This window comes from Canis lupus, chromosome 4, assembly GCF_003254725.2.
Source record: "Canis lupus dingo isolate Sandy chromosome 4, ASM325472v2, whole genome shotgun sequence".
NCBI classification, from domain to species: Eukaryota; Metazoa; Chordata; class Mammalia; order Carnivora; family Canidae; genus Canis; species Canis lupus.
This window is the reverse complement of record NC_064246.1, coordinates 68,871,453-68,897,073: the sequence shown is the minus strand read 5'-3', so window position 1 is coordinate 68,897,073 and position 25,621 is coordinate 68,871,453. Positions and strand designations below refer to the sequence as shown.

Sequence of the window (25,621 nt, the reverse complement as noted above, 5' to 3'; positions counted from 1 at the left end):
GTGCCTCTAAGCCTCCGTCGTCTCTTTCCCAGCCGCGAGCGGCCGATGCGTCTGCCGGGAAGCCTCCGAGTGCGAGGCCGAGGACGGCGGCTCTGCGGTGTGCGCGCAGGTGGACGGCGCCCTGCAGACCCTGAGCGAGTGCGCGGCGGGCGCGCTCCGGTGCCGCGGCCAGAGCGTCACGGTCACGGGCACGCGGCCCTGCACGGCCAACCCGCGGGAGCCGCCCCCACGCCCCGCCCACCCCGAGCCGTTTGCTCCGCCCCTTCGTTAGGATGCCCGCCCGCGGGGGATGCCAGGATCGAGTCCCGCGTCCGGCTCCCTGCGTGGAGCCTGCTTCTCCCTCTGCCTGTGTCTCTGCCTCTCTCTCTCTCTCTCTGTCTCTCATGAATGAATAAATAAAATCTTTAAAAAATATAAAATCTTAAAAAAAAAAAAGCCAGTCTGCACGAGCAGCACACCTGACCCCTTGCACGAACCGTGTGCTCTTGGACAAACTGCTAATGTGTCTGAACCGTGACTCTTTAAAATCTGAAAATTAGGGGCTTAGCCCAGAGGAAGGCGACTAACCCCGCCCTTTGATTCCCTCGAGTATGACTGACCCCACCCATGATCGACCCCACCCATCGGGGGGCCCGAACACCCAGTCTGTACACATGGATCAGGAAAACTGGAAGGTCAGAGAGGTTGGCTTGCTTCTCCCAGTGAAGCTGAATAAGGCAAAGGGCACCTTGAATGGAAAAAGACAGATCCGGCACCCACCCCAAGCGGCAACCTCAGCTGCCCGATGAGGACTCAAGCACCACATGCAGGGATCCCTAAATCTTGTCGGGAGATGCACCCCCTGAAAAGTCTGAACCACTGTGCTGTAGTCACTGGCGCCTTCTGCCTTCTTGTCTGACGACAAAGACAATCCCATCTTCTCTCTCGGACTTTTCTTCAGTATGTGTCAAGCACAAGAAATGCAAGTTGCTTGCTTTCTCCCCCTTTTCTTTTGTAGGAGGCATCAGTTCTGGCCTGAGCTATTGAGAGATTGTGTATTTGACAGAACAGTTTTCTTGCATATGAATACATGCTTGGATTATTCAGGGGGCCATACAGGTACATCAATTGGAGACACTGGCCTTCTATTTATTCCTTTTTCAGTGTTTCATCAAAACAAAAAAGCAGCTGTGGGAGATGAAATGAGTGGGCTTAAATGGAATTTAAAATATGCTTTTATATACACATAATATCTGTGTACTTTTCTGGTACTGATAAATACATTTCAACAAAACCTTAGTTAAAATGACAATGATTAAAATCTCATTAAAGATACTAGTCTCTGGATTTTTTTTCACCTGTATTGTGAATCTTTCCATGAAGAATGGCTAATGTGTTCTTTTTAAATATATCTTTATTTTTAAAACTACTTTATTAAGGTATGATTGGCATGTAAAAGGCTATACATATTTATTGTATACAACTTGATGAGTTTGGGGATAAGTAGACACCAATCAAGACCATAAACACATCCATCACCTCCGAAAGTTTTCCCCTACCTCTCTTATTATCATTGTTGTTGTCATTTACTTATTTATTTATTTATATGGTAAGAACACAGCATAAGATCTTTTTTCATAGAAAATTTCCTTGGAGTTTTTATTTATTTTACAAAGAGAGAGAGAGAGAGCACTCGAACAGTCAGAGGAACAGAGGGGAAGAGAGAGGGAGAAGACCTCCAGCAAACTCTGTGCACTATGCACACACCAAGTGCAGAGCCTGATGCGGGGCTTCATCCCACCACATGACCTGAGCCAAAGAGTTGGACACTTAACCAACTGAGCCACCCAGGTGGCCCCCTTCTTAGAAAATTTTAAGTATTTGTTAAAGTATTGTTAGCTATAGGTATTATAGCTAACACGTAGCTACAGCAATGCCGTATAGTGAATCTCCAGAACTTGTTCATCTTGTGTAACTAAACCTTGGTACGCTTTGGCCATCACATCCCCATATACCCCCTCTCCTCAGCCCTGACAGCCACCATTCTACTCTCTTCTTTATGAATGTGACTATTTTAGGTTATACACATAAGGGAGATTATATAGTATTTCTTTCTTTGTTTGCTTTATTTCATTTAGCATGGTGTCCAGCAGGTCCATTCATGTAGATTTCCCTCTTTTTTTTTTTTTTTAAACAAATGGTAGGATTTCCCTCTTTTTTTTTTTTTAAACCCAAATAACATTGCATTGTATATATACACCACATTTTCTTTATTTTTTTTTCCATGGATGGACACTTAGGTGTTTCTATATCTTGGCTATTGTGAAATATGTCTTTAAGATCCTGATTTCGATTCCTTTGGATATTTGCTCAAAAGTGGAATTGCTGGATTATATGGTAGTTTTATTATTTTTTGAGGAACCTCCATACTATTTTCCACAATAGCTGTACCAGTGTGTTCTTACCTAAAAGCCAGGTCTGTCCAGGCCCAGTTTTATATACCACATTGTCCCTTGAGTGAAGATTCAGAGAGAATATATGGAAGTTAAAAGGAAGCAGGTTTAAATAGATTAAAAACAATAGTGTTCAAAAATGTTTACGGTCAACCGCATTGTTATTTGTTGTTAACAAATAACAACGAATTTGTTATTAGGGAGTTCATTTCCACCCTGGGTAGGGAGATAGATTTGAAAATGCCAGGCCCAGATGCAGGTCCCAAAACAGAGTTGAACATGTAATTTCCTTGGGAGGAAGAGCTCAGTAACCTTCCAATAATTTCTCCTCTTGTCTTAAGCAAGTAGAGAGTTAAACAACTACTACTTATGCACTACCACCCTCCTTTCCTAGTTAATACAGAGGATATGGTCAACACTGTCAAATGCTATAGGAGAGGTTGAATGAAGTCTGAAAAAAATAAATTAGCAGATTTGACAACTAAGGTTTGGAAAAGAAGTTTCCCAGAGTTAGTGAAGGAGAAGTAAGGGGTTAGGGAAGAGTTGGAGGAGAAGGAGGGAGCAGTGAATGAGGTTGTAGAGAGATGCTATCTTGAAATATTAAATTTTGTGCCTTTTTTCTTTTCTGAACATTCTTACACTTGTCCTTTCCTCTAGTTAGAGATCTTCGTAGTTGTTTATAAAAGAATCACGATCATTGCAGTGAATCTGCAAGGAGATGTAACTTTCAACATTAAGTCTTTTAAAATGTTTTGAAACTCTGAAAATAAGCTCTTGAACATCTAAAGAGAAGGTTTTGGAAAGCCAGGGCTGCTTATGCCAGGAAAATTGACTGCAAAGAGATTAGTGTGAATTTGACAATTCCCCTGCTTGCCCTTCCTGCTGCCTCAGACCAGGTGAAGATCCTCTGGGTTAGAGTGGGCTATAACCTTGGAGGAGAAGGCAGAAAGTGCTGATGTTCACGTCATCTGGACCAAGTGGGGGACAGAGGGGGAGGAGGGAATTGACTGGGGCATTAACCGTCACTAGCTTCAGGGAGCTACATGGGAGCCGAGCCACATCCCACAAGTCATCACTCACGATTTAAGGGGACACTGCAAGTCCACCTGGGCAGAGAAGCTGCTTTGGAAGATCTTCTAATCACACTGGAGAGTGTGTTTTTTAAATATATAGTTTTATTTAAATTCAATGCATTAACATATGGTGTATTATTAGTTTTGGAAGTAGAGTTCAGTGATTCATCAGTTGCATTACATACATAACGAGCTCCTTATTATCATATGATCTCACTCATATGTGGAATTTAAGAAACAGGATCATAGGGGAAGGGAGGGAAGAATAAAACAAGATGAAATGGAATCTTCTTGTGACACTCCATACATTTTCTAATAATTGACCAACAGAAGAGCTGCTTATCAATGCTGTGAACTTTAGTGAACCCCATCCAGACTGCTCCCCTACCCTTCCACCAAGGGTCTGGGACACTTGTAATCCTTTGAAACCGAGGGAAGGTTCTTATGTTTAGGTGTGGTATAGTGGGGGTGTGGAGTGGCAAGGGGAACTATCTGACAAATGACCCCTGGAACTCTGGGTTACCTGGCAACTAGCCAACCAACCGGTTAATTTGATCAAGGGCTTCCTCTCTCAGCTGGAAAGGTCATGGCTATTCTCAGCTTCATGTGAGAATTGTGAACCCATTCTCAGAGCTACAGATGCTGGGCAGGTGGTGTACCCAGCATTCCCTAAAACTGGTCATGTGCCTTTACCTTTTGGTTAAGATAAGTATGTGTATTAATGAAAATTTTTGAACCCCATAGCGTATCATCTGGTCTATATTTTCTTTTTATGGATACCAAAATTCTTTACACCCACACACTCACTCACTTACCCACCATATAGGCATTTGGATTATTTCTAATAGTTGGTGGAAGAGGTCATCGTAAACTTGAAGATAAACTAAGTTGCTATATACTTTGGGTACGAAATGAAGTAAGTGTCCAGGTATACCAACTCTTTTTCTGAGGTAGGAGAGAGAGGCAGAGGAGGGGCAAGACAAGAAAAAAGAACTGAAAAAGAGTCATTTTTAGTATAAGATTAGCAGAACTGAGCAGCCACATTTGTCCCACTACCTACCAGTGCACTGAGATTTTTCCTTCTTGATGGACTAAAGTGTATTCAATACTTGTCCTAGAAATGGAATGACCTGTTTCTCTTTTAGAACACTGAGCCAGAAAGCAACCACAGTAGGAAGCAATTTCCGTTAATATCTGAGAAACCAGAGGTATATGCATGCCTTTCAATTACCTTGGTCTTTCAGGCAGCTCACACATTTGGGGACAAGAAAGCTGATGGCATGATAGGAATCCCTGCTGTGACAACCAAAGCACTTACAATTTGTCTTTTTATTTATTCCTGTCAGACAAAGCTCCAGATTTACACTAAAAACATCAATCATGTAGGGAAATTTGCTTTTTTAAGCCAAGGGTTAACAAGACCTGATAGAAAGACTGTCGTTGTTTGAGAAGGAATGGGCTGATGGTGAGTAGGTGGGTAGGAGAAGAAAGACAATAAAATGTTATTTTTGATTCACAGGCTGAGGACAATTTCCTGTGAAAGGACAAACATAAAGAACTGCCCTGTTATCACTGCTATTTGCACTCATCCTTAGGAGAGGAGGCTTGTGCTGAATTCCAGGGGCAAGGCCTTAGGTACATAACAGATCAATGATGTTCAAGACAGAGGTGCATTGGCTCAAGGCACAAAGCATATGTACTGCAGAATGAGTGTCCATTATGTAATAATCAGCTGATCAGGTGGGCTAGGAACACAGAGAGGTCAAGGAATTTTTTGTAATCATGAAATAGAATTTTCTCAATAAAGGAAAGTTTCCCAGACATCCTCAAGAAGAAGTAATTAACACAAAAAGCTCAACATTGGTGTATTATTAGACTCTATGCAACCCACAAGTATATTATTATTATTAAATATTTTATGTACTTCTCTTTCTTCCTTTTTTTATAAAGATTTTATTTTTTTATTCTTGAGAGACACAGAAAGAGAGGCAGAGACATAGGCAGAGGGAGAAGCAGGCTCCCCATAGGGAGCCCGATGTGGGGCTTGATCCCAGGACTCCGGGATCACGACCTGAGCCACCCAGGTGGCCCCACCATGAATATATCATAACAATATTTAGTAAAGGGCTTCAACTGGAGCTCTAAGTCTAGAAACTCTTCTCTACATGGATACTGAGCATGAAGAGGAACTCCTGAGGTCAGGCGTGATATTAAACTGGACAAGCCAAATAATTGGATGATTACAGCCCTATGGAATTAAATACTTTGGGATGATAAGGAGCCCTCCAAAGTATCCTGAGTCTCTTAAAAATGGTGGTTGGCTTTTTCCTATGGACGTGGTGCACAGAATTCATTAGATATGAGAGAAAGGCACCTTTGAGGAAATCTTGCCCCCAGATTTCCTCTAGACTAGTAAGGGTAGGGATTCATCCTGTGGTTCTGTGCCTCCCATAGCTCAGTCCATTGGCTGTGTATGCTCAATAAAATGCCCATTTTATAGTCATTTTTCTATAGTCACATAGCAGATCTAGTCTGGAAATGGCTCTTCTGCTTCCTAGGGTAGGGTTCATCTTGTTTCACTGCAGTGTTGGCCTTTTTTCTGTGCTGTAGACCTGTGGTGGTTGTTTGTGTCTTGCCAGACGTGGGAGAGTTAATGAGCTGTGTGTTGTGGTGTCTTGCTACACCTGCAGGGGCTGGCATTCTGAAATACTAACTTGGCCTTAAATAGGTATGCTTTGTCTTTTGTGCCATGGAAGCATGTCCCTCCTATTTCTCTTGTTTTTTTTTTTTTTTTCTTTTGAATAAAGATAGGGGATTCCCTCTCACTGCCTCTGTGGAGGATTGATTAAGGGTGAAGAAGTTTGTTGTTGAGACTCATGCTATAGAAAGAGGCAGAGGCCTTAAGGAAGAAGCTTAGAAGTTCCCGAATCTAAATAATATTTGAAGGGTACCTGGGTGGCTCAGTGGTTGAGTGTTTGCCTTTGGCTCAGGTCTTGATCCCCAGTGTCCTGGGATCAAGCCCCACATCAGGCTCCCTGCATGGAGCCTGCTTCTCCCTCTGCCTCTGTCTCTGCCTCTCTCTCTGTCTCTCCTTAATAAATAAATAAAATCTTAAAAAGAATATTTTGGCACACAAGCCTATTTTCTGGGAAAGTTAATCTTGGGATGCTGGTTTATTAAGAGATCGCTGCTCCTACTTCTAGCAGTGGAAGTGGCTAGAGCTGACAGTTCTCTTAGTTACGGATTGGGAATCACAACCCTATGATGGACGTTCTTTCTCATTTTGGTGACAGAAAGAACAAGACTGTCGAGTGAGTTCTGATTGCTCTAATACAATATCATAGGCTGCGTGGTTGAAACAATACACATTTAGAAGTGTTGGCTGGCTCAATTGGTGGAACATGTGACTTTTGGTTGTAAGTTGTTGCCCTATGTTGGGTGTGTAGATTACTTGAAAATAAATAAGTATACTTAAAAAATATTAAAAACAAGCAAACATTTATTTCTCACATTTCTGGAGGCTGGGAAGTCCAAGATTAAGTCCTGGCAGATGGGGTGTCTGGTAAGGAGGGCTTTCTTCCTTGTGTGTCAAGAGCTACTTTTTGCTGTACTCTCACATGGTGGAAAGAGAGGGCATTCTGGTCTCTTCTTCTCCTTATGAGGGCACCAATTCCATTAGGGGGTTCTACCCTTATGACCCCTGATCTCATCTAAACCTAGTTAGCTCCCAAAAGCTTCATCTCCAAATGCCATCACACTGAGAATTAGGGTTTCAATATTCAGAGTTTTTTAAAAATTTATTTTTTTTATTGGAGTTCAATTTGCCAACATATAGCATAACACCCAGTGCTCATCCTGTCAAGTGCCCCCCTCAATGCCCATCACCCAGTCACCCCAACCCCCCGCCCACCTCCTCTTCCACTACCCCTTGTTCATTTCCCAGAGTTAGGTGTCTCGCATGTTTTGTCACCCTCACTGATATTTTCACACATTTGCTCTCCTTTCACCTTTATTTCCTTTCACTATTTTTATATTCCCCAAATGAATGAGACCATATAATGTTTGTCCTCCAATTGACTTACTTCACTCAGCATAATACCCTCCAGTTCCATCCATGTCGAAGCAAATGGTGGGGATTTGTTGTTTCTAATGGCTGAGTAATATTCCATTGTATACATAAACCACAGCTTCTTTATCCATTCATCTTTCGATGGACACCGAGGCTCCTTCCACAGTTTGCTATTGTGGACATTGCTGCTAGAAACATCGGGGTGCAGGTGTCCCGGCGTTTCACTGCATCTGTATCTTTGGGGTAAATCCCCAGCAGTGCAATTGCTGAGTGTAGGGCAGATCTATTTTTAACTCTTTGAGGAACCTCCACACAGTTTTCCAGAGTGGCTGCACCAGTTCACATTCCCACCAACAGTGTAAGAGGGTTCCCCTTTCTCCGCATCCTCTCCAACATTTGTGGTTTCCTGTCTTGTTAATTTTCCCCATTCTCACTGGTGTGAGCTGGTATCTCATTGTGGTTTTGATTTGTATTTCCGTGATGGCAAGTGATGCAGAGCATTTTCTCATGTGCATGTTGGCCATGTCTATGTCTTCCTCTGTGAGATTTCTGTTCATGTCTTTTGCCCATTTCGTGATTGGATTGTTTGTTTCTTTGCTGTTGAGTTTAATAAGTTCTTTATAGATCTTGGATACTAGCCCTTTATCTGATACGTCATTTGCAAATATCTTCTCCCATTCTGTAGGTTGTCTTTGAGTTTTTTTTGACTGTTTCTTTTGCTGTGCAGAAGCTTTTTATCTTGATGAAGTCCCAATAATTCATTTTTGCTTTTGTTTCCTTTGCCTTTATGGATGTATCTTGCAAGAAGTTGCTGTGGCCAAGTTAAAAAAGGGTGTTGCCTGTGTTCTCCTCTAGGATTCTGATGGATTCTTGTCTCACATTTAGATCTTTCATCCATTTTGAGTTTATCTTTGTGTATGGTGTAAGAGAATGGTCTAGTTTCATTCTTCTGCACGTGGCTGTCCAATTTTCCCAGCACCATTTATTGGAGAGACTGTCTTTTTTCCAGCGGATAGTTTTTCCTGCTTTGTTGAATATTAGTTGACCATAGAGTTGAGGGTCCACTTCTGGATTCTCTATTCTGTTCCATTGATCTATGTGTCTGCTTTTGTGCCAGTACCACACTGTTTTGATGACCATAGATTTGTAGTACAAATCTGAAATCTGGCATTGTGATGCCCCCAGCTCTGGTTCTTTTTTAATATTCCCCTGGCTGTTCAGGGTCTTTTCTGATTCCACACAAATCTTAAGATTATTTGTTCCAACTCTCTGAAGGAAGTCCATGGTATTTTGATAGGGATTGCATTAAATGTGTAAATTGCCCTGGGTAGCATTGACATTTTCACAATGTTAATTCTTCCAATCCATGAGCAGCTGTATGCCAATAAATTAGGCAATCTAGAAGAAATGGATGCATTTCTGGAAAACCACAAACTACCAAAACTGGAACAGGAAGAAATAGAAAACCTGAACAGGCCGATAACCAGGGAGGAAATTGAAGCAGTCATCAAAAACCTCCCAAGACACAAAAGTCCAGGGCCAGATAGCTTCCCAGGGGAATTCTATCAAACGTTTAAAAAAGAAACCATACCTATTCTACTAAAGCTGTTCTGAAAGATAGAAAGGGATGGAGTACTTCCAAACTTTTTCTATGAGGCCAGCATTACCTTAATTCCAAAACCAGACAAAGACCCCACCAAAAAGGAGAATTATAGATGAATATCCCTGATGAACACGATGCAAAAATTCACAACAAGAGACTAGCAAATAGGATCCGACTGTACATTAAGAAGATTATTCACCTTGACCAAGTGGGATTTATCCCCGGGATGCAAGGCTGGTTCAACACTCGTAAAGCAATCAACGTGATAGATCATACCAACAAGAGAAAAAACAAGAACCATATGATCCTCTCAATAGATGCAGAGAAAGCATTTGACAAAATACAGCATCCATTCCTGATCAAAACTCTTCAGAATGTAGGGATAGAAGGAAATTCCTCAGCATCTTAAAAGCCATCTACGAAAAGCCCACAGCAAATATCATTCTCAGCGGGGAAACACTGGCAGCCTTTCCCCTAAGATCAGGAACAAGACAGGGATGTCCACTCTCACCACTGCTATTCAACATAGTACTAGAAGTCCCAGCCTCAGCAATCAGGCAACAAAAAGAAATAAAAGGCATTCAAATTGGCAAAGAACAAGTCAAACTCTCCCTCTTCGCAGATGACATGATGCTGTACATAGAAAACCCAAAAGACTCCACCCCAAGATTGCTAGAACTCATACAGCAATTCGGCAGTGTGGCAGGATACAAAATCAATGCCCAGAAATCAGTGGCATTTCTATACACTGACAATGAGACTGAAGAAAGAGAAATTAAGGAGTCAATCCCATTTACAATTGCACCCAAAAGCATAAGATACCTAAGAATAAACCTAACCAAAGAGGTAAAGAATCTATCCCCTAAAAACTACAGAATATTCAGATTTTGAAAGGATACATTTAGCCCATGGCAGAGACCGTGAGCTGCTGTGATTTAATGGTCAAACTTGTGCTTCAGTTAGCGGGTTTGTGAGGGATGTTACCTTATGAGCTTGCCCTTTCACAATCTTGGCAAGTAAGGCTAAGACATCAAAGTAAATTTATCGAGCCAGATGTATTTTCTCTGTGTATTGTGGGAGGCATTTTTCTCTCATATTATAATGGCAGTGCTGCAAATGCCTAATATAGGTCCTAAGCAACTCAGGCTAGGATGTTCCATCTCTTCTGAGAAGGAATATTGGCACCCAGTCTTGGAATGTGGAACACAAAGACCTGAATGCCAGTAAGGAATAACATTAATATCCAAACCGAAAACTTCTATGGTGCTTATTGGTGCCAGTCCTTCCTCTGAGCACTTTACATATATTAACTCATTTAATCAGTTCAACAACACTATGAATAAATACTATAGTTTCATTTTACAAATGAGGATGTGGAGGGATAGAAAAGCTAAGAAATTTAGTGAACTTCACACGGCAAATGGAAGAAATAGGATTCAAATCCAAGTCCTTTGGTTCAGTAGATCACACTCTTAATCACTATTCTGACATGTTACAATGGCAATAGCACTTTTCATTGATAAAGGACCTTAACTGATTCTAAAATTTTTGCTATACCTGGTCTTATTCAAAATAAGCCAACATTCAGGATAAGATTTGGTTGCTGAAATAAAGTCAGTAATTAATTTCTATAACTTTTTAAAAAGATTCAGCTGTATAAAAAATGATATATTTCTCAAACTGATCTTTCAAAATGGATAAATTTATAGAGATTTGTTTTATGGCCCAGAATATGATCTATCTGGTGAATTACCCACGTACACTTGAAAGGAAGTTGCATTCTGTTGTTCTTTGGAGTGTTCCATACAATGTCAATAAGATCAAGTTGGTTGATAGTCTTGTTCAAATCTTCTATAACCCTGTTGATGTTTGGTCTGCTTGTTCTACCAGTTATTGAGAGTGTTGACATCTCCAACTGTAAGTGTGGATTTATCTATTTGCCCTTTCAATTCTACCAGTATTTGCTTTGTGTATTTAAGCTCTATAAATTCGTAGGATCATTATGTCCTCTTGATTAAGTGACCCATTTATTGGCATGAAATATCTCTTTATATCTGATCAATTCTTTGTTTTGAAGTCTGCTTTGTCTGGTATTGATATAGATATTCCAATTTTCCTTTGACTAGTATAAAAGTAATGTATATGATAGTATATACATAAGCAGAGTGTATTAGTTAGGGTTCCCCAGAGAAACAGAACCTCTTTCTCTCCCTCTCTCTCTCTACGTATACATATATGAAATATATATATGAAATACATATATGTTATATATTTATAATAAGGTATTGTCTCATGTGATTGTGGAGGTTAAGAAGTTCCACTATCTATCATCTGCAAGCTGTAGATCCAGAAAGCCCTGTATTCCAGACATACCTTTCTTTGTCCCCATTGTGGAGTAGTAGTCCAATTTCTCTTTGGCAATCAGGATCAATCACTCCATCCAGCACAGTTACTCCTACAGTTACTCCTTCTCTGCCTGTTGATTCAGAGGCATAAGGAGCCCAAAGTGGTCAGGTGGCAGTTCAATAGAATCATTGTTGTGTCTCCTTGTAGAATGATTTGTCCTTCTAGAACTAACACTTCTAGGCCAACAGAACATAATATTATAGAAACAGGAAGCAGAAATTTTGCTCGTGGATGACTAGGGGGTAACAGGAAGTGATGCCAGTGAGTGAATGATGCCACTTCCATTTTCATCCCTTGATTCTTGGATCTCTGAATCTGGTTATGAGAGACATAGCACTGTCTATTGGATGGTGATTCAGAGTCTTCTGGAGAAACTAGCCCCAGTCCTCCAAGAAGATATTACCACCCAGCTGGCACTGTAACAAAGTCTCCCAAAGACCAGTCTACCATTCTATCAAGCCAGCTGCTTTAGGATGGTGGGGAACATGGTTAAGATCATTTGAATTCCATGAACATGGGCCACTTGTCACACTTCCTTTTTTTGCGGTGAAGGGAGTCCCTTGATTAGAAGTAATTGGTCTGTGGAATAACACCAGTGGATTAAGCATTCTGTAAGTCCACAGATGTAGTTTTGCCAGAAGCATTGGGTATATAGAAGGCAAATCCGTATCCACTACATACCTCAGTAAGAACAAAACAATGTCCTTTCCATAATAGAAGCTGTCTGATATAAACAGCCTGCCAATATCTAGCTAGTTGATTATCCTGGGGGAATGGTATCATGTTGAGGACTTAGTGTTGGTCTCTGCTACTGGCAGATTTGGCCTGCAGCATTGGCTGTAGCCAGGTCAGCTTTGGTGAGTGGAACTCCATATTGCTGAGCCCATGAATAACCTCCATCCCTGCCACCATGCTTACTTTGATCATGAGCCCATTGGGCTATGACAAGAGTGGCTAGGAAAGAGGCTGACTGGTGTCTAGAGAATAGGTCATCCTATCCACTTAATTATTAACATCGAGTCACATTTGGTGAGCATTTAGATAGAGCACAAATGTCTTCATGTTTTTTTGCAAATTCAGAGAGATCTATTTATGTACTTCTTTCCCAGATTTCCAATCATCTTTCTTCCAAGTCCCTGATCATTTAGCCAAATCTTGGACATAGCCCGTGAATCTGTATATAATTGCACATCTGGCCATTTCTCCTTCTAAGCAAAATGAACAACCTAGTATATTTGTCAAAGTTCTGCCTGCTGGGAGGTTTCCCTTCACCACTGCCCTTCAGGACTGTCCCAGAGAGGGGCTGTAGCACTACATCTGTCCACTTATGTGTGGTGGCTGCATATTGTTCAGAACTATCTATAAACCAGGCCTGAGTTTTTTCTTCCTCTGTCAGCAGATTATAGGGAACTCTCCATGAGGCCATAGGTGCACATTGGGAAAGAAGGCAGTGTAGCTGGAGTAAGGATAATTTGGGTCACTTCTTCACATAACTTGTGCCTTTAGGACCTGTGTGGGCCTGATCACTTCTACTGATGATGGAATGCTGCTGTCCATGCTCAACTTTATGGTTTGGTGTGTCAGATAATATCCAGTTAATGATGAGCAGCTCAGGTTGCATGGTCACCTGCTGGTCCATGATTAAGCATTTGGTTTCTACTAAGGCCTACTAGCAGGCCAAGAACTCTGTTTCAAAAGGAAAGTAGTTATCTGCAGGGAATGGCAGGGCTTTGTTCCAAAATCCTAAGGCCCTAGGATGGGATTCCCCTATAGGGACCTGCCAAAGGCTCTAAATGGCATCCCTATCTACCACCAACATTTTAAGCACCATTGATGAGCCGAATTATGACCCAAATAGCACAGCAGCTTGCAGAGCAGCCTGGATTTGTTGTAGAACCTTTTCTTATTCTACAATCCACTCAGCGTTGGTATCTTTTGGGTCAGTTAGTAAATGGACTGGAGTAACATACCCAAGTGAGGAATACATTGCCTCTAAGTCCAAAGAGGTCCAATAGGCATTGTGCTTTTCTTGGTTGTAGGAAGGGCCAGATACAACAGCTTATCCTTCACCTTAGATAGGATATCTTGATGTGCCTGGACACTGGCCTTCTAAAAATTTCACTGAGACCTTTGAATTTAGTCAGATTTATTTCCCACCCTCTGATATGCAAATGTCTTTCTAGTACATCTAGATTAGCTGCTATTTCTTTCTTATTTGGTCCAATCAGTGTAAAGTCATCAATGTAATGAGTTCATGTGATATAGAAGAGAAAGGTGATTGAGATCTCTGTGAACTAAATTATGACATAAGTTCCACTTGATCATGGCATATTATCCTTTAAATATGCTTGAATTTGGTTTGCTAATATTTTCCTGAAGATTTTTGCATCTATGTTCATCAGGGATATTGGTCTGCAATTTTGTTTTCTTGTGGTTTCCTTTCTGGGTTTGGAATCAGAATAATTCTGGCTTCATAAAATGAGTTTGGAAAGTGTTCTTCTCTTCTCTGTATTTTTTGGAGCAGTTTGAAAGGATTGATGTTAATTTTTTAAATGTTTGGTATAATTCACCAGTGAAGCTATCTGGTCCTGGACTTTTGTTTTGTTGGCAGGTTTTTGATTACTAATTCAATCTCATTACTAGTTATTGGCTGTGTCATTTATTTTTATAATACTGCCTTAGTCTGAAAGCCCATCACAACTATCTGATTTACCAGCTTATCTACTCTATTAATCACATGTTAAAGTACGGATTTTATCATTTTACTACCTTGATCAAAAACTTCTTCTGGCTACCCACTATCTTCCAGATACAGTATAACTTGATTTGTCATTCAATATTTGGCCTTTTGCTATTTATCCATCTTTATTCCTTAATAAAACCTTTCTGCTATAGTCATATGGGGTTCCATTCTATCTTTTGTAGAATGTTACAGACTAGAAAATGGCCATGCCATAAACCCTGCCCATAGGCCTGTTTACCCTCATCCAGAGGAGAACCTCTGAGGATTGGATGTGGGTAGTTAAAGATTTCTTATAATTCCACTAGGACCAGGGTAAAGACAAATTCCCTTTTTTTCAAATAAATATTTTATTTATTTGAGAGAGAGAGAGAGAGAGAGCATGCACAAGCAGGGCAGAGGCAGAGGGAGAGGGAGAAGCAAACTCCCTGCTGAGCTGGGAGCCTGATATGGGGCTCGATCCCAGGACTTGGAGATCATGACCTGAGCCAAAGGCAGATGCTTAATGGATGGAGCCACTCAGGTGCCCCTAAAGATAAATTCCTATTCCCTTTCTATGCTCTCTGAAAAATTAAATGAGTCCTAGGTAACCTAGGACTAATAAGCAATTCTCCAGGATCTCCACCTCCAAAACAGAGTCTCTTTTTCATCACTGTGCAGTGAAGAAGGTGTTAGGGCATTGGTCAATTTAATCCTTAGGATTTACCTCTGAGAATATTTGGAGGAAGTGGTAGGTAATGCAGAAGGATTTCTTATCTTATGTTTTTTTTGGAGGCTCCCAAATTGAAAAAGAAGCTATGAGTCACAGATATTTATAAAATTGTGTTCTCCAAATTTATCTTGCTTCCAGGATAACCACATAATTCAATAAATAAAATCCAGGACAGTTTGTCCAGAAGGAATACAAATAAGTAAGGATGTTTTGTCGGGTCAATCAAGTTTGACAAAGTAGAAGTAAGAAGCAAATGCCATTTCATATGTCACAATTTGGCCATTTTATACACATGCACACACATTTTTGCAATGAATCCCATTGTCTTCCCTCAGGTTGCTCTCGACTCTATTCATGTTATCTACTATCCCAGTTTTAGAAATACCTGCAAAAAACAAGTATGAAAGAGAAATTCCAAGATGATAATTTCCAGAGTGCAGCCGTATAAAATTGTTTGTTGGAACGTTGCTCTCTGTCAGGGGCCCAGATGAAAGCTACTGATTAGCGGACAGGTTACTGCCATGTCTAACTGACCACGCACTCTAGTTACATACTTTGGTAATCTGAACGATAACAGTGGGGCTGGGGGCTAAATCTAGTAAAAAGACAACACTATTAGAAAATTTATATTACAATCTCAGAGTGTCTTGAGGGTTCCAGAAGTCTTGTACTAGGGCTGTGCAGGGACAAGTCCAAGTAAGCAATTCCCCTGGCTTCTTTCCCTGGAAGCCTATTTCTTCTCATCTGTGATCTTTGTTCTCCTCTTTTCTGGTAAAACTATTTTAGCAGGGTCAGCCAAGCTAAATGTCCCCAGTTTACCAGCAGAGCCCTGGCTCTCACTGTTGGGTCAAAGGGCAGAGTACTGAATTGCAAAACAAGTGATCCCAGAGCCCTTTAAAGAAGTGCTAGCCCGTTATGCATCACTCCTCTAAAGTAAACATGAGTTAAAAAATGATCATATGTACAAATAATAGTGAGGCAAGCAACAGGAGTGAGGAATCTGTTCGGTGGTATTTGAACATGCTTTTCCTCTGTAACTCTAATTTCCCGAGACCCTCTAGAGGTGTTTCTCCCTTGGGTGATTTGCCTGTGTTTGAACCACTTAGATCAACCTGTTGGGGGGCTGACTGGCAAGAGAGGCCTGAACCAGGCTGGCGGCAACTCTGAGAGGGAGGGATTAATGGAAATAATTGTTGGAGAGAGCAAAGAGATCTAAACTTTTCCTGCCACACAGCCTGACTAGCTTGTGTGATGTGAAAGCAGGTAGGAAGGCTTTGATGTGTGTTGTAGGGACTCTGGCGGTCACAGCAGGAGTGCCAGCTGCTGAGCTTGGATCTTCTGACTGGCATGGGGTGGGGGCAGGTTGGCAGCCTCTTTCCAGCCTCCCAAGGAGGGTAGCAGTATTCACAGGGTCAGGAACATGGCCCCACGGAGGTGGTATAATCAGCTGGCTTTCTATACCAATTGCTGAGTTTACATTAATATTTATGATTCTAATGATATATTTGTTCATGTTATTAATATTTATATCATATAGGTAACATTTATTTGACCATGATCCTGGGCCAGGTTTCTAAATGCTTTACGTGTACATGAATACATTTAATCCCCACAATAGCATCTTGAAGTAGATATTATTACCCTAATTTTACAGATGTGGAAGTGGAAGTACAAAGAGGTTAGTTAAATGGTTTCCCCAAGTCACACAGCGTGTAAGGACTGTTGGGAATTCCTGTCAGCGAGAGAATCCTTCTAAGATCAGAGTTTAGACAGATGAAGTTTCAGTGGCAATGTTTCATGTGGCTGTTCTGCCTAATTTATTTTTAAATCAAAGTACAGTTGACACCCAAGGTTACAGTAGTTTCAGGTGTACAACAATGATTCAACAAGTCTGTATGTTATGCTATGCTTACTGCAAGTACAGCTACCATCTGTCCCCATGCAACACTATTATGATACCAGGTTCTACCTAATTTCTATCAATCAGTGATGAGGAAGGCTCTTTGTTGGATGCCAGAAGGGATGGAGAGAAGTAGTGAAGATATGTAAATTAATATCAGACAAGGTCCTGTATCTGAATTTATGCTCATGTTGAGAACATCCTATAGTTCTGAGGTGGCTCTACTCAAATTCTCTTAGGACTCTTTGCCCCAAGTTTGGAAACTGTCTTGTGTAATACTGTAGCTACTAGCTATATATGGCTACTTAAACTTTTAATTCCTTAGATAGAGTAGCTACATTTCAAAAGCTCAGTTGCCACGTGTGGCAAGTGGCCAGCATATCAATCAATGCAGATACAGAATGTATCACCACTGCAGAAAGTTCTAGTGGACAGTGTTATTTTGAAAAGTCTTTTGACTTTGAATAACCTGCCAAAAGAGGTGGACTAAACTCATGTCTCTTACTTTCCTTTTCTTGCTCTGTTTCATATATATTATGCTTGGGAATAGATTCTGACTTCATTAAGAATTTAATGAAAGCCATTACCCCGAAAATGCACCTACACAATTATACACAGAAATTTGCAGACAACTTTGGTGGTATCATGGACTCTGTGTAATAGTTACTTACTGGTGCACAGCAAATTACCCTAAAACTTAGTGGCTTAAAACAACAAAGATTTATTATCTCTTATAGTTTTGTGGTTCAGGAATTCAGTAGTTCAGCTTAGTGATTCTGGCTCAAGACTCTCATTAGATTGAAGTAGGGTTGCCAGATTTAGCAAATAAAAATACAAGGTGCTTAAATTTTTGTTTTTAGGAAACAATACTTTTTTTTTCCAGTGTAAAAATCAGGACATACTTTACTAAAAAGATATTCATTGTTGACCTGAATTCAAATTTAATTGGGCATTCTGTATTTTATCTCATAATCCAGTCATGTGTCAGCTGAGGCTTTAACCATCTGAAGACTTTCAGACTGGGGCTCATGGATCCATTTCCAAGACGGCACATGAACAGATCTAGCAAGTTAGCTCTGGTTGCTAGCTTGTGTGTGTGTGTGTGTGTGGTCCGGGGTGATGGTGGTGGTGGGGGCGGGGGGAGCACATCAATTCTTTGCCCCATGGAACTCTTTTTGGACTACTTGAGTGTTTCCTTCACATGGCAGTTGGTTTCCCCCAGAGTGAGTAACTCAAGAGAGTTCAATGCCATTTATGACCTTACCTTGGAAGTCACACATTGTAACTCCTGAAATATTGATTGCATAGCTCATTTTTATTCATTGTGGGAGAGGACTACATGGATTCCAGAAGCAAGAATCACCGAGGGCCATCTTGGAGGCTGGCTCCATACTCTGGAATTTTTTTTTAAAGATTTATTTATTCATGAAAGAGAGAGGTAGAGACATAAACAGAGGGAGAAGCAGGGTCCTCGAGGGGAACCCAATGTGGAACTCGATCCTGGGACCTTGGGATCACGCCCTGAGCCGAAGGCAGACACTCAGCCACTGAGCTACCCAGGCATCCCATCCTCTGGAATTTATAAGCAGAGTTCATAGCATTCAGTTCCACGATGGTGGAATTTTTCTATTTTTTTTCCTTCATAGTCATAGACCTGATGGCTATAACAGTGCCTTATACATTTTAGGCACTCAGTAAGTATTTGTTAAATGAATGAATAAATGGACTCTGGCCTAAATTCTCTGACCTAAAAAATTCCTTTGGTCCGTAGAAGGTCTTGTAGGAAAAGATGCTTCCCCAAAGACGTTGACAATGAAGATATGAGAATATAGCTAATAGGAATTTATAAAGGGATGCATCAATTTAATAATGTTGCTACTGGATTATCATGATGGTAATAGTGTTCGACAAGTGCCAGGCTTCGCACTTCTTGTGTTAGAAACTTCTTGTTATGTACATAATGCCATGTGTGTAACATTTCAGGTAGGCATTGTGACAAAAAGAAGTTATGACTCAGATGCCGTGAAGAAGGTTAACACATGCATGTGCACACATGCACACACGCAAACACAGCCACGTACACATGCCATTCAAATGCTCTGGGATAACAATAGAAAGGAAACCATGAGATTTAATACAATGTCTGAGTGGGTCTTTTGTAGAAAAGTACTTGACATAGTCTCAAAACAAAAATTACAACCTGAGAAAGAACACACAGATTAAAGTTTATCATAACACTGCTTTTTAGAAAGTAGAAAGTGTGAGTAGTAATTCAAGGCTGGCAGAGATAAAGGACAGAGCTATGTGTGCAAATAACAGTGGCCCTCTTCTTAATGGCAGTGGAATTGTTTCAGGTGCTGTCATTTCAAGATATCTGCGGACATAAGCTTCGTAAGATAGAAGGGTAACCTTGCAAGCTATGTGGCCGGTACCACTCAAATCACAGGTTATCCCTCACGTGAATTTGTGGGATTTACTTTTTACTAATGGAAGTCGGCAAGGAGACTCTGAAGGGTAAGGAATATACCATCATTTCAAGATCCTCATGCTAGCATCCTTCAAGATACTGCAAATTTGTAGGTGGTGAGGATGAAGACAGGAGTCAGTTGTAGAAAAAGTCTAGCACTTTATTTCCTTGTGGCTTACAGAAGGATGCTTGTCTCTTTACACTTTCTCAGGAGGGTCTGCAAGGCAGCTTCAGCTGCTCTCTGGACACTGATACAGGGGTCTTGCCGAAGTGCCTGGAGCCCTGAAATAGAACAGCAAAGTTCAGTGAATGAAGAAAGCCAACCTATGTCACACTGTGAGGCTCCATGTTGGGGGTCAGCTCTACATGGAGCTCAGGATTCCATGCTCACATTCTATCCCAATGGGTAGGATTTGGATCTGCAAGCTGAGAATCTATTTTAACTTTGAAATAGGGGAAGAGAAGATCCTGACCGTTTAATCATTAGGTTTATAGACAATTGGAAAATAACAGTCTGTTGGGAATGACACCTGCAAAGGGCTGGAGCTGGGGGTTGCGTTATACTGGGGGTTGCTTTATACTGGAGAAATTCCAGTATCTAGGGGGCATTAGAGACAATAATGGGGTACTATGATTTTCAGTTACTGGGCTAACATGGAACTTGGTGCAGCATTAGCTTCTTTTTCTCAAAGGTATTTCTCTAACAATATGTTGTGCAGAACCTAGGCTTGGTACTCACGTGTGGTCAGTTGTTCTTTGTCTAATAACTGCATATATCGGTTGGTCAAATTGAGGACGATGGCATCTAAAATCAACAGGAAAAACAGATACTAACTTCATCATGAGGAAGAGGCCATGAATAGTGGGTCAGGTCAGACTCTGCACCTGGTCAGAAGTTAAGTGGTCTGGCTAGTGAATGAGCAAACTATATGACTCTTTTTGTGACCCCGGGATGATGTTAGGGTGATGTCTCTTGGGTCTTGAGAGCCATGTCTGGAAGTGGTCCCTCACCCAATGTGTATTTGGAAAAGATCATGCAGTGTCCTCTCAGGGGGTGCCAATTGTTGTCAGGGTTTCAAACATGTGTAAGTAAGATATGATCTTTGTCTTAAAAAAATTTACAGTGCAGCTAGAGGGATCATATATGTGATCCAAGAAGAAATTCTTAGGTTTTAACTCAGTCTTAAAGGTGGCCAAGAGAGTAAGCCGGTTCACGGTGGGCTGGATTAGTTGGACTAGGTGTCATGATAATATTTAGAATTTCATAATAGAAGGATCCTCAGGGGTTCAATTACATTCCTCTTTTATTTTATAGATCAGACAGGTTAAGTGTATTGTCCAGAATCTTATAGCCGAGCCAAGGTCTGCTGGTCTCCTCACCAACACACTTTCCACTTGTATCATGTTGCTGCTAAAACTCAGCTTCAATTGAGCTTAGGAGGTTTAGTATGGCTTATGTTAAGGGATGATGCAAAGGAAGCATTTTGGCATGGCAGCAGGCTGAGGGCAAAGACTTTGGCAAAGGAAAGAGCCATGACTTGGAACCAGAAGAAGCATGGAAGGCCCACAAGGTAGGAGGGTCTAACGGGAAGAGAGAGGGTATTGGGAAGTTAGAAGATGTTACAAGTTTTCATTTGCAAAAGAGAACAGCTTCCTTTGAGGGAAGATACTCCAAGATGCAAAATTAATTCCTTTCTGGCACTTTTTTTTTTGTCATCCCAGTCATTCCCACTTTCATGGTAGAGTAGCTTCCATTTGAAGCGAAACTAGATGGGAAGGAGCAGACACCTCTGAGTAGGGAGTGCAGCCAGGCCCCCACCTGTGAGCTTGACTGCAGCACTCCGGATCATCTCCCAATTGCTGCTGAAGAAGGTGAATGAGTGGGTGTGGAGGATCCACAGGATTTCCTGGTTTTTCCTTGCCTGAAAAAGAAGTACGTTACAAAGAAGACAACTGGGAAGTGACCCTTTATGGAATTTGGCATCTTGTAGGTCCCACAAAGGGAAACTAAAGGCCAGTGAAGGCTCACACAGCCATTAATTATTCTACTGGAAGATGTCTTATGGTTATTTCAAATCCGATTTTCATCAGAACAGTACTGGGGCTTGTGAGACTATCAGCAGCTGTGTTTCAGGCATCTCAGAGAACAGATCCCAGTCAGGACTTGGGAAAGAGCTGAGGGTAATGGGGCAGGACACAAGGAATCATTGCTATCCTTGCAGGACAGTTCTGGCGAGGGCCAGACATCCCTCCCTGTGTTGTTTGCCTTTCTGGGATTTGCCTGGACTCCGGGTTGCGCTTTCGCAGGCAGCATTTACTGCACGCTCACCAGTTTCACACAGAATTGCCTGTAGAAATCCCTGGCCCGTGGTAGATCCTGACCATCAAGGAGATGATCTAACACCCCATAGAGTTCCTGAAGACCCAGAAAAGGGATGCAGATGATCAGGACGTCACAGCAAGCCTAGAAAGAGAGTATTTAGAGTTACTGCCCCTAACACTGGACTGCCCTCTGGAAGGGAAGGATGCTGCCTGGTGCTGGGAGAGAGCAGTGGACACCAGTGATGCGAGGGGGTTAAAGTCAGCGCTGCCACCTTCTCAGTTTCAAAGATGGAAGAGCAATCTCAGACAGAGTGGGCAAGAAAGAACTTAGGGTTGAAGAAGTGGTTTTCGGGTTCAGTTGAGAGAAGTGGCCTCTGAACTGGCTTCTGGTTCAGCCAGACCTGACTCACTGACACTTCTCAGCGGTGGGAGGAGAGGGCAGGTGTCTGTGCAGGGGCCACTTACGGCTCCAATCTTGGGATTAGGATCCCAGAGGTGGAGAAGGAATGAAATCATGCTCTTTTTTATTTCTTCCGCAAAAAAAATCTTCCACCTTCTTCCTGTTAGGGATGCCAGATTCTCAAATAAGAAGATGGCAGTCAGTCTCACATCATCCTGCTCCTGTGGCGACAGATGCATGTGGTGGGTGAGTCCCCCTCACAGGCCACTCCCAGTCGGCACCCCACCCCCAGCTCTACCCTGCCCCACTTCAGCAAAGGGAGGCCGCAACCCAGGCACCAGAGCGCTCTTGGCTCAGCCGCTGTGTGCACCAAGAATGCTCTTTCTTCTCCAGAAGCTCTGCACTCACAGTCTGTGAGTTTAAATGACCATTGGTCTGAGGTTTAAGTGATGCTTTAGAGTTGGAGACTTGGTTTCTTTAAATTTTTTAAAAGATTATTTATTTATTTATTCATGGCAGAGGGAGAGAGAGAGAGACAGAGACAGAGACAGAGAGACAGAGGGAGAGGGAGAGAAGCAGGCTCCATGCAGGGAGCCTGACGTGGGACTTGATCCCAGGTCTCCAGGATCACACCCCAGGCCCAAGGCGGCGCCAAACTGCTGAGCCACTGGGGCTGCCTGAGACTTGGTTTCTGTCATTTGAGTAGCTACTGGGGAGACAGACCATAGGAATGGTAAACAGGGAGTACTGGTGGCAAAAGGCCAACGAGGGTTCCTGCTTATTATGTATTTTGTATGAATTAGCCTGTGTCTAGAATTCTGGGGCTTCTAATCTAAATTTCTCAAGTCCTAAGACTCTTCTCTAAGATCCCAGATACTTTCCAGTGGCATTAAATGCAGCTCAGAAATTTGGGCCCTGGGTCTCAGAGACAGAGAATAATCAAACAAGTGCCTAGCCCTACTCTTGCATATGTGAAATTCTGGAGCTTCCTGGCTTGTTGTCTGGCCGGAATGGTAAGCAGTGATTTTAAGGACCACAGGGTGAGGTGTTGGAGAAAGATGGCCGCCTGTTATTCCCAGACACTTTGCTGATACTGTTCAGAGTTCTAAAAAACACTAAAGGATTTTCTGGAGGTTTTTCTTTCTTTTTTTCCTTCCAGGTCTAACAAACTTATTTAAAATACCCATAAAAAGACAGAACAATGAAGGGAAAAGTCATCCTGAGTAGCAGAATATTATTTATTGCTATAAACAAGGGCCAACAAAAAGCATGCCCATGAATATGAGAGGAAGAAGAGAGAGTAGTATTAATTATGATAGCAAGGTAGGATATGTCAGAAATGGGCACATAAACAAAAATGCCATAAGAAAAGGAAGTTAATAAAGATCTTGCAGAAAAAATAGAGACAGTTGATTGGGACAAGGCCAGAAAAGTTCAATGAATACATGAGACTTGAGCTTGTATAATGGGAATAGAAGTAGAAATGTTTAAATGTACTAGGAAGGAGGTCAGGATACATTTTTAAAAGGTCTATTTATTTATTTATTTATTTATTTATTTTAAAAGATTATTTATTTCTTTATTTCCTTGTTTGAGAGAGACAGCATGTGCACATGGGTGGGGCTAAGTGTGGTGGCCCGAGATGGGGCTGGATCCCACGACCCTGAGATCTTGACCTGAGCCAAAACCAAGAGTCAGATGCTTAACCAACTGAGCCACCCAGGTGCCCCAATTTGTTTGCATATTTATTTCTTTTTAAAATATTTTATTTTTAAGTAATCTCCACACCCAGCGTGGGGCTTGAACTTAACTTTGAGATCAAGAGTTGCATCTCTACTGACTGAGCCAGCTGGGTGCCCTGAAAGGTCTCTTTTTAGAGAAAGAAAACAAACCAATTACAGAATACAGAAAGGTAGAAAGGTATTTAGTTTTTTTCAAAATCTTTAAAATTTTCTGGAATCAAGTGATAGGCCCTAATGATAGATCAAGGGATGATAGGAAAAGGCAGGAAACAAGCATTGAACTTATTGTGGGTGTTGGGAGGGTTACTAGAATTTAGTGTCTTGTGAGTAAGGTGACTGCACAGGGTCGGCGGGAGGACGGGCTTGGGCGAACCCAGAGCGGGAGGCGGCAGCCATATTTTCTGTTCTACCATTTCATTGAAGTGTCACCATGTCTTGAGACTTCCAACAAAGTGCTTAAATACTGAAAGACAGGGAGGAGGGGAGAAATTTGGAGATTACAGAATTGTATGCTTAATCTATAGAAAACTGCTGGGGCAAAGTTTCTTTCTTTCTTATTTTTTTTTTAAAGATTTTATTTATTTATTCATGAGACACACAGAAAGAGAGGCAGAGACATAGGCAGAGGAGGAAGCAGGCCCCATGCAAGGGGAAGCCCATGCACGACTTGATCTCAGAACCCCGGGATCACGCCCTGAGCCTAAGGCAGATGTTCAACCATTGAACCACCCAGGCATCCCTGGGGCAAAGTTTCATCAAGTATAGTTAAATTTATTTGTGGGAAGAGAGCATTAGCAGAGAGTAAATAGCATGTCATAACTAAGACCTAAATTTTATCAAATTTCACTTTTATACAAATATGATGGAATTGGTACCTATTGGGGATGAGAAAATTCTAATCTAACCACCCAGGAGGACTTGAGATTTTTTCTTCTGCATGAGACTGAGAAACATTGTCTTGATCACAAAACTTGTAGGTGATTAGAGGAGGCTGGGAGCCAAGAGAATCATCATGCCTGGATTAACAACAACCCCAGGGAACCTAACAAACAGGTGGGTCGCTGTAGGGGCGACTTCAGCCCTTTGTTGTTGAAGATTGCCATCAATTATCTGTGTAATGAAAAAAAGAACCTCTTTGTTATTTTACAGAAGATACTACATTGAGTGGGAGCCAAGCAAGTGGTTTTGAGGACAAGAAGAGAATTAAAAGGAAAGTTGATACGTTGGAAAAAGTAGCTGAAAACAAGCAGAAAGCTGCTCTCAAAGGCCGGGTTTGGGCTAGCAAGTAAATAAAGGACACTGAAAAATACAAAAGTGAAGAATTGTTGACTGTGGGCATATATTGTAGACTAAAATCTAGAGGCCTATATGATTACAAATTGCCAAGGAGTCAGGAAGAAAAGGCAAGATTAAAAACAAAACAAAACAAAACAAAACAAAACAAAACAAACAAAAAAAAAGATTGGAGTGGATAAATAGGGAAAAAATCAGCCCTGAGACGTAATTTTTCTTTAGGTTGTATTCAATCCTTTGCAGGCCGCATCTAGAGACACAACACAGTCACTGGCTTGTAAAATATTTAAAGAGCTGAAAAATTAGGTTTATGATGAATAATGGAGGAAATGAAGACTTTTCAGTCTGGAGACTAGCAGGTAGAAAGGTAATTTAATCAAGCGTTAATGTTTAAGAGGAAGAAACCAGCAGTCTTCCATCTCCTCTGACAACACAACATGAGGAAACAGGTTTCAATCACAA

The 25,621-nt window shown here is 41.5% G+C and overlaps 2 protein-coding genes and 1 long non-coding RNA gene across 17 annotated transcripts in view; 2 read left to right on the top strand and 1 right to left on the bottom strand.

Annotated features, from left to right (window-relative positions):
• Positions 1–1,314, top strand: part of C7 (complement C7) — a 52,361-nt gene extending 51,047 nt beyond the window's left edge. The window contains exon 18 of the mRNA XM_025436229.3: positions 33–1,314. Within this exon, the coding sequence (XP_025292014.1) occupies positions 33–271 (239 nt within the window). The 3' untranslated portion in view covers positions 272–1,314. The remainder of the gene's footprint in view (positions 1–32) is intronic.
• A 2,705-nt stretch (positions 1,315–4,019) lies between these two features.
• LOC112652743 (uncharacterized) lies at positions 4,020–25,180 on the top strand. Of its 7 annotated transcripts, none has more exons than XR_003131668.3 (6): positions 4,069–4,214; positions 5,025–5,140; positions 19,290–19,449; positions 22,292–22,370; positions 24,844–24,919; positions 25,016–25,180. It is a non-coding gene; the product is annotated as an uncharacterized LOC112652743 (long non-coding RNA). The 7 variants fall into 7 exon arrangements; XR_003131665.3 differs by having other exon boundaries at positions 4,162–4,421; XR_003131666.3 differs by lacking the exon at positions 5,025–5,140 and having other exon boundaries at positions 4,020–4,155.
• MROH2B (maestro heat like repeat family member 2B) overlaps positions 19,542–25,621 on the bottom strand; it is a 62,989-nt gene continuing 56,909 nt past the window's right edge. For 7 of the 9 annotated variants that reach the window (XM_025436362.3, XM_025436361.3, XM_025436364.3 and 4 more), the window contains 5 exons: positions 22,190–22,345; positions 21,732–21,866; positions 21,222–21,324; positions 20,142–20,207; positions 19,542–19,684 (listed from right to left, as the gene is read on the bottom strand). In XM_025436362.3, the coding sequence (XP_025292147.1) occupies positions 19,578–19,684; positions 20,142–20,207; positions 21,222–21,324; positions 21,732–21,866; positions 22,190–22,345 (567 nt within the window). In that variant the 3' untranslated portion in view covers positions 19,542–19,577. Of the gene's footprint in view, positions 19,685–20,141; positions 20,208–21,221; positions 21,325–21,731; positions 21,867–22,189; positions 22,346–25,621 lie in introns of those variants that run through there. The other 2 variants (XM_025436363.3, XR_003131663.3) reach the window with 2 other exon arrangements.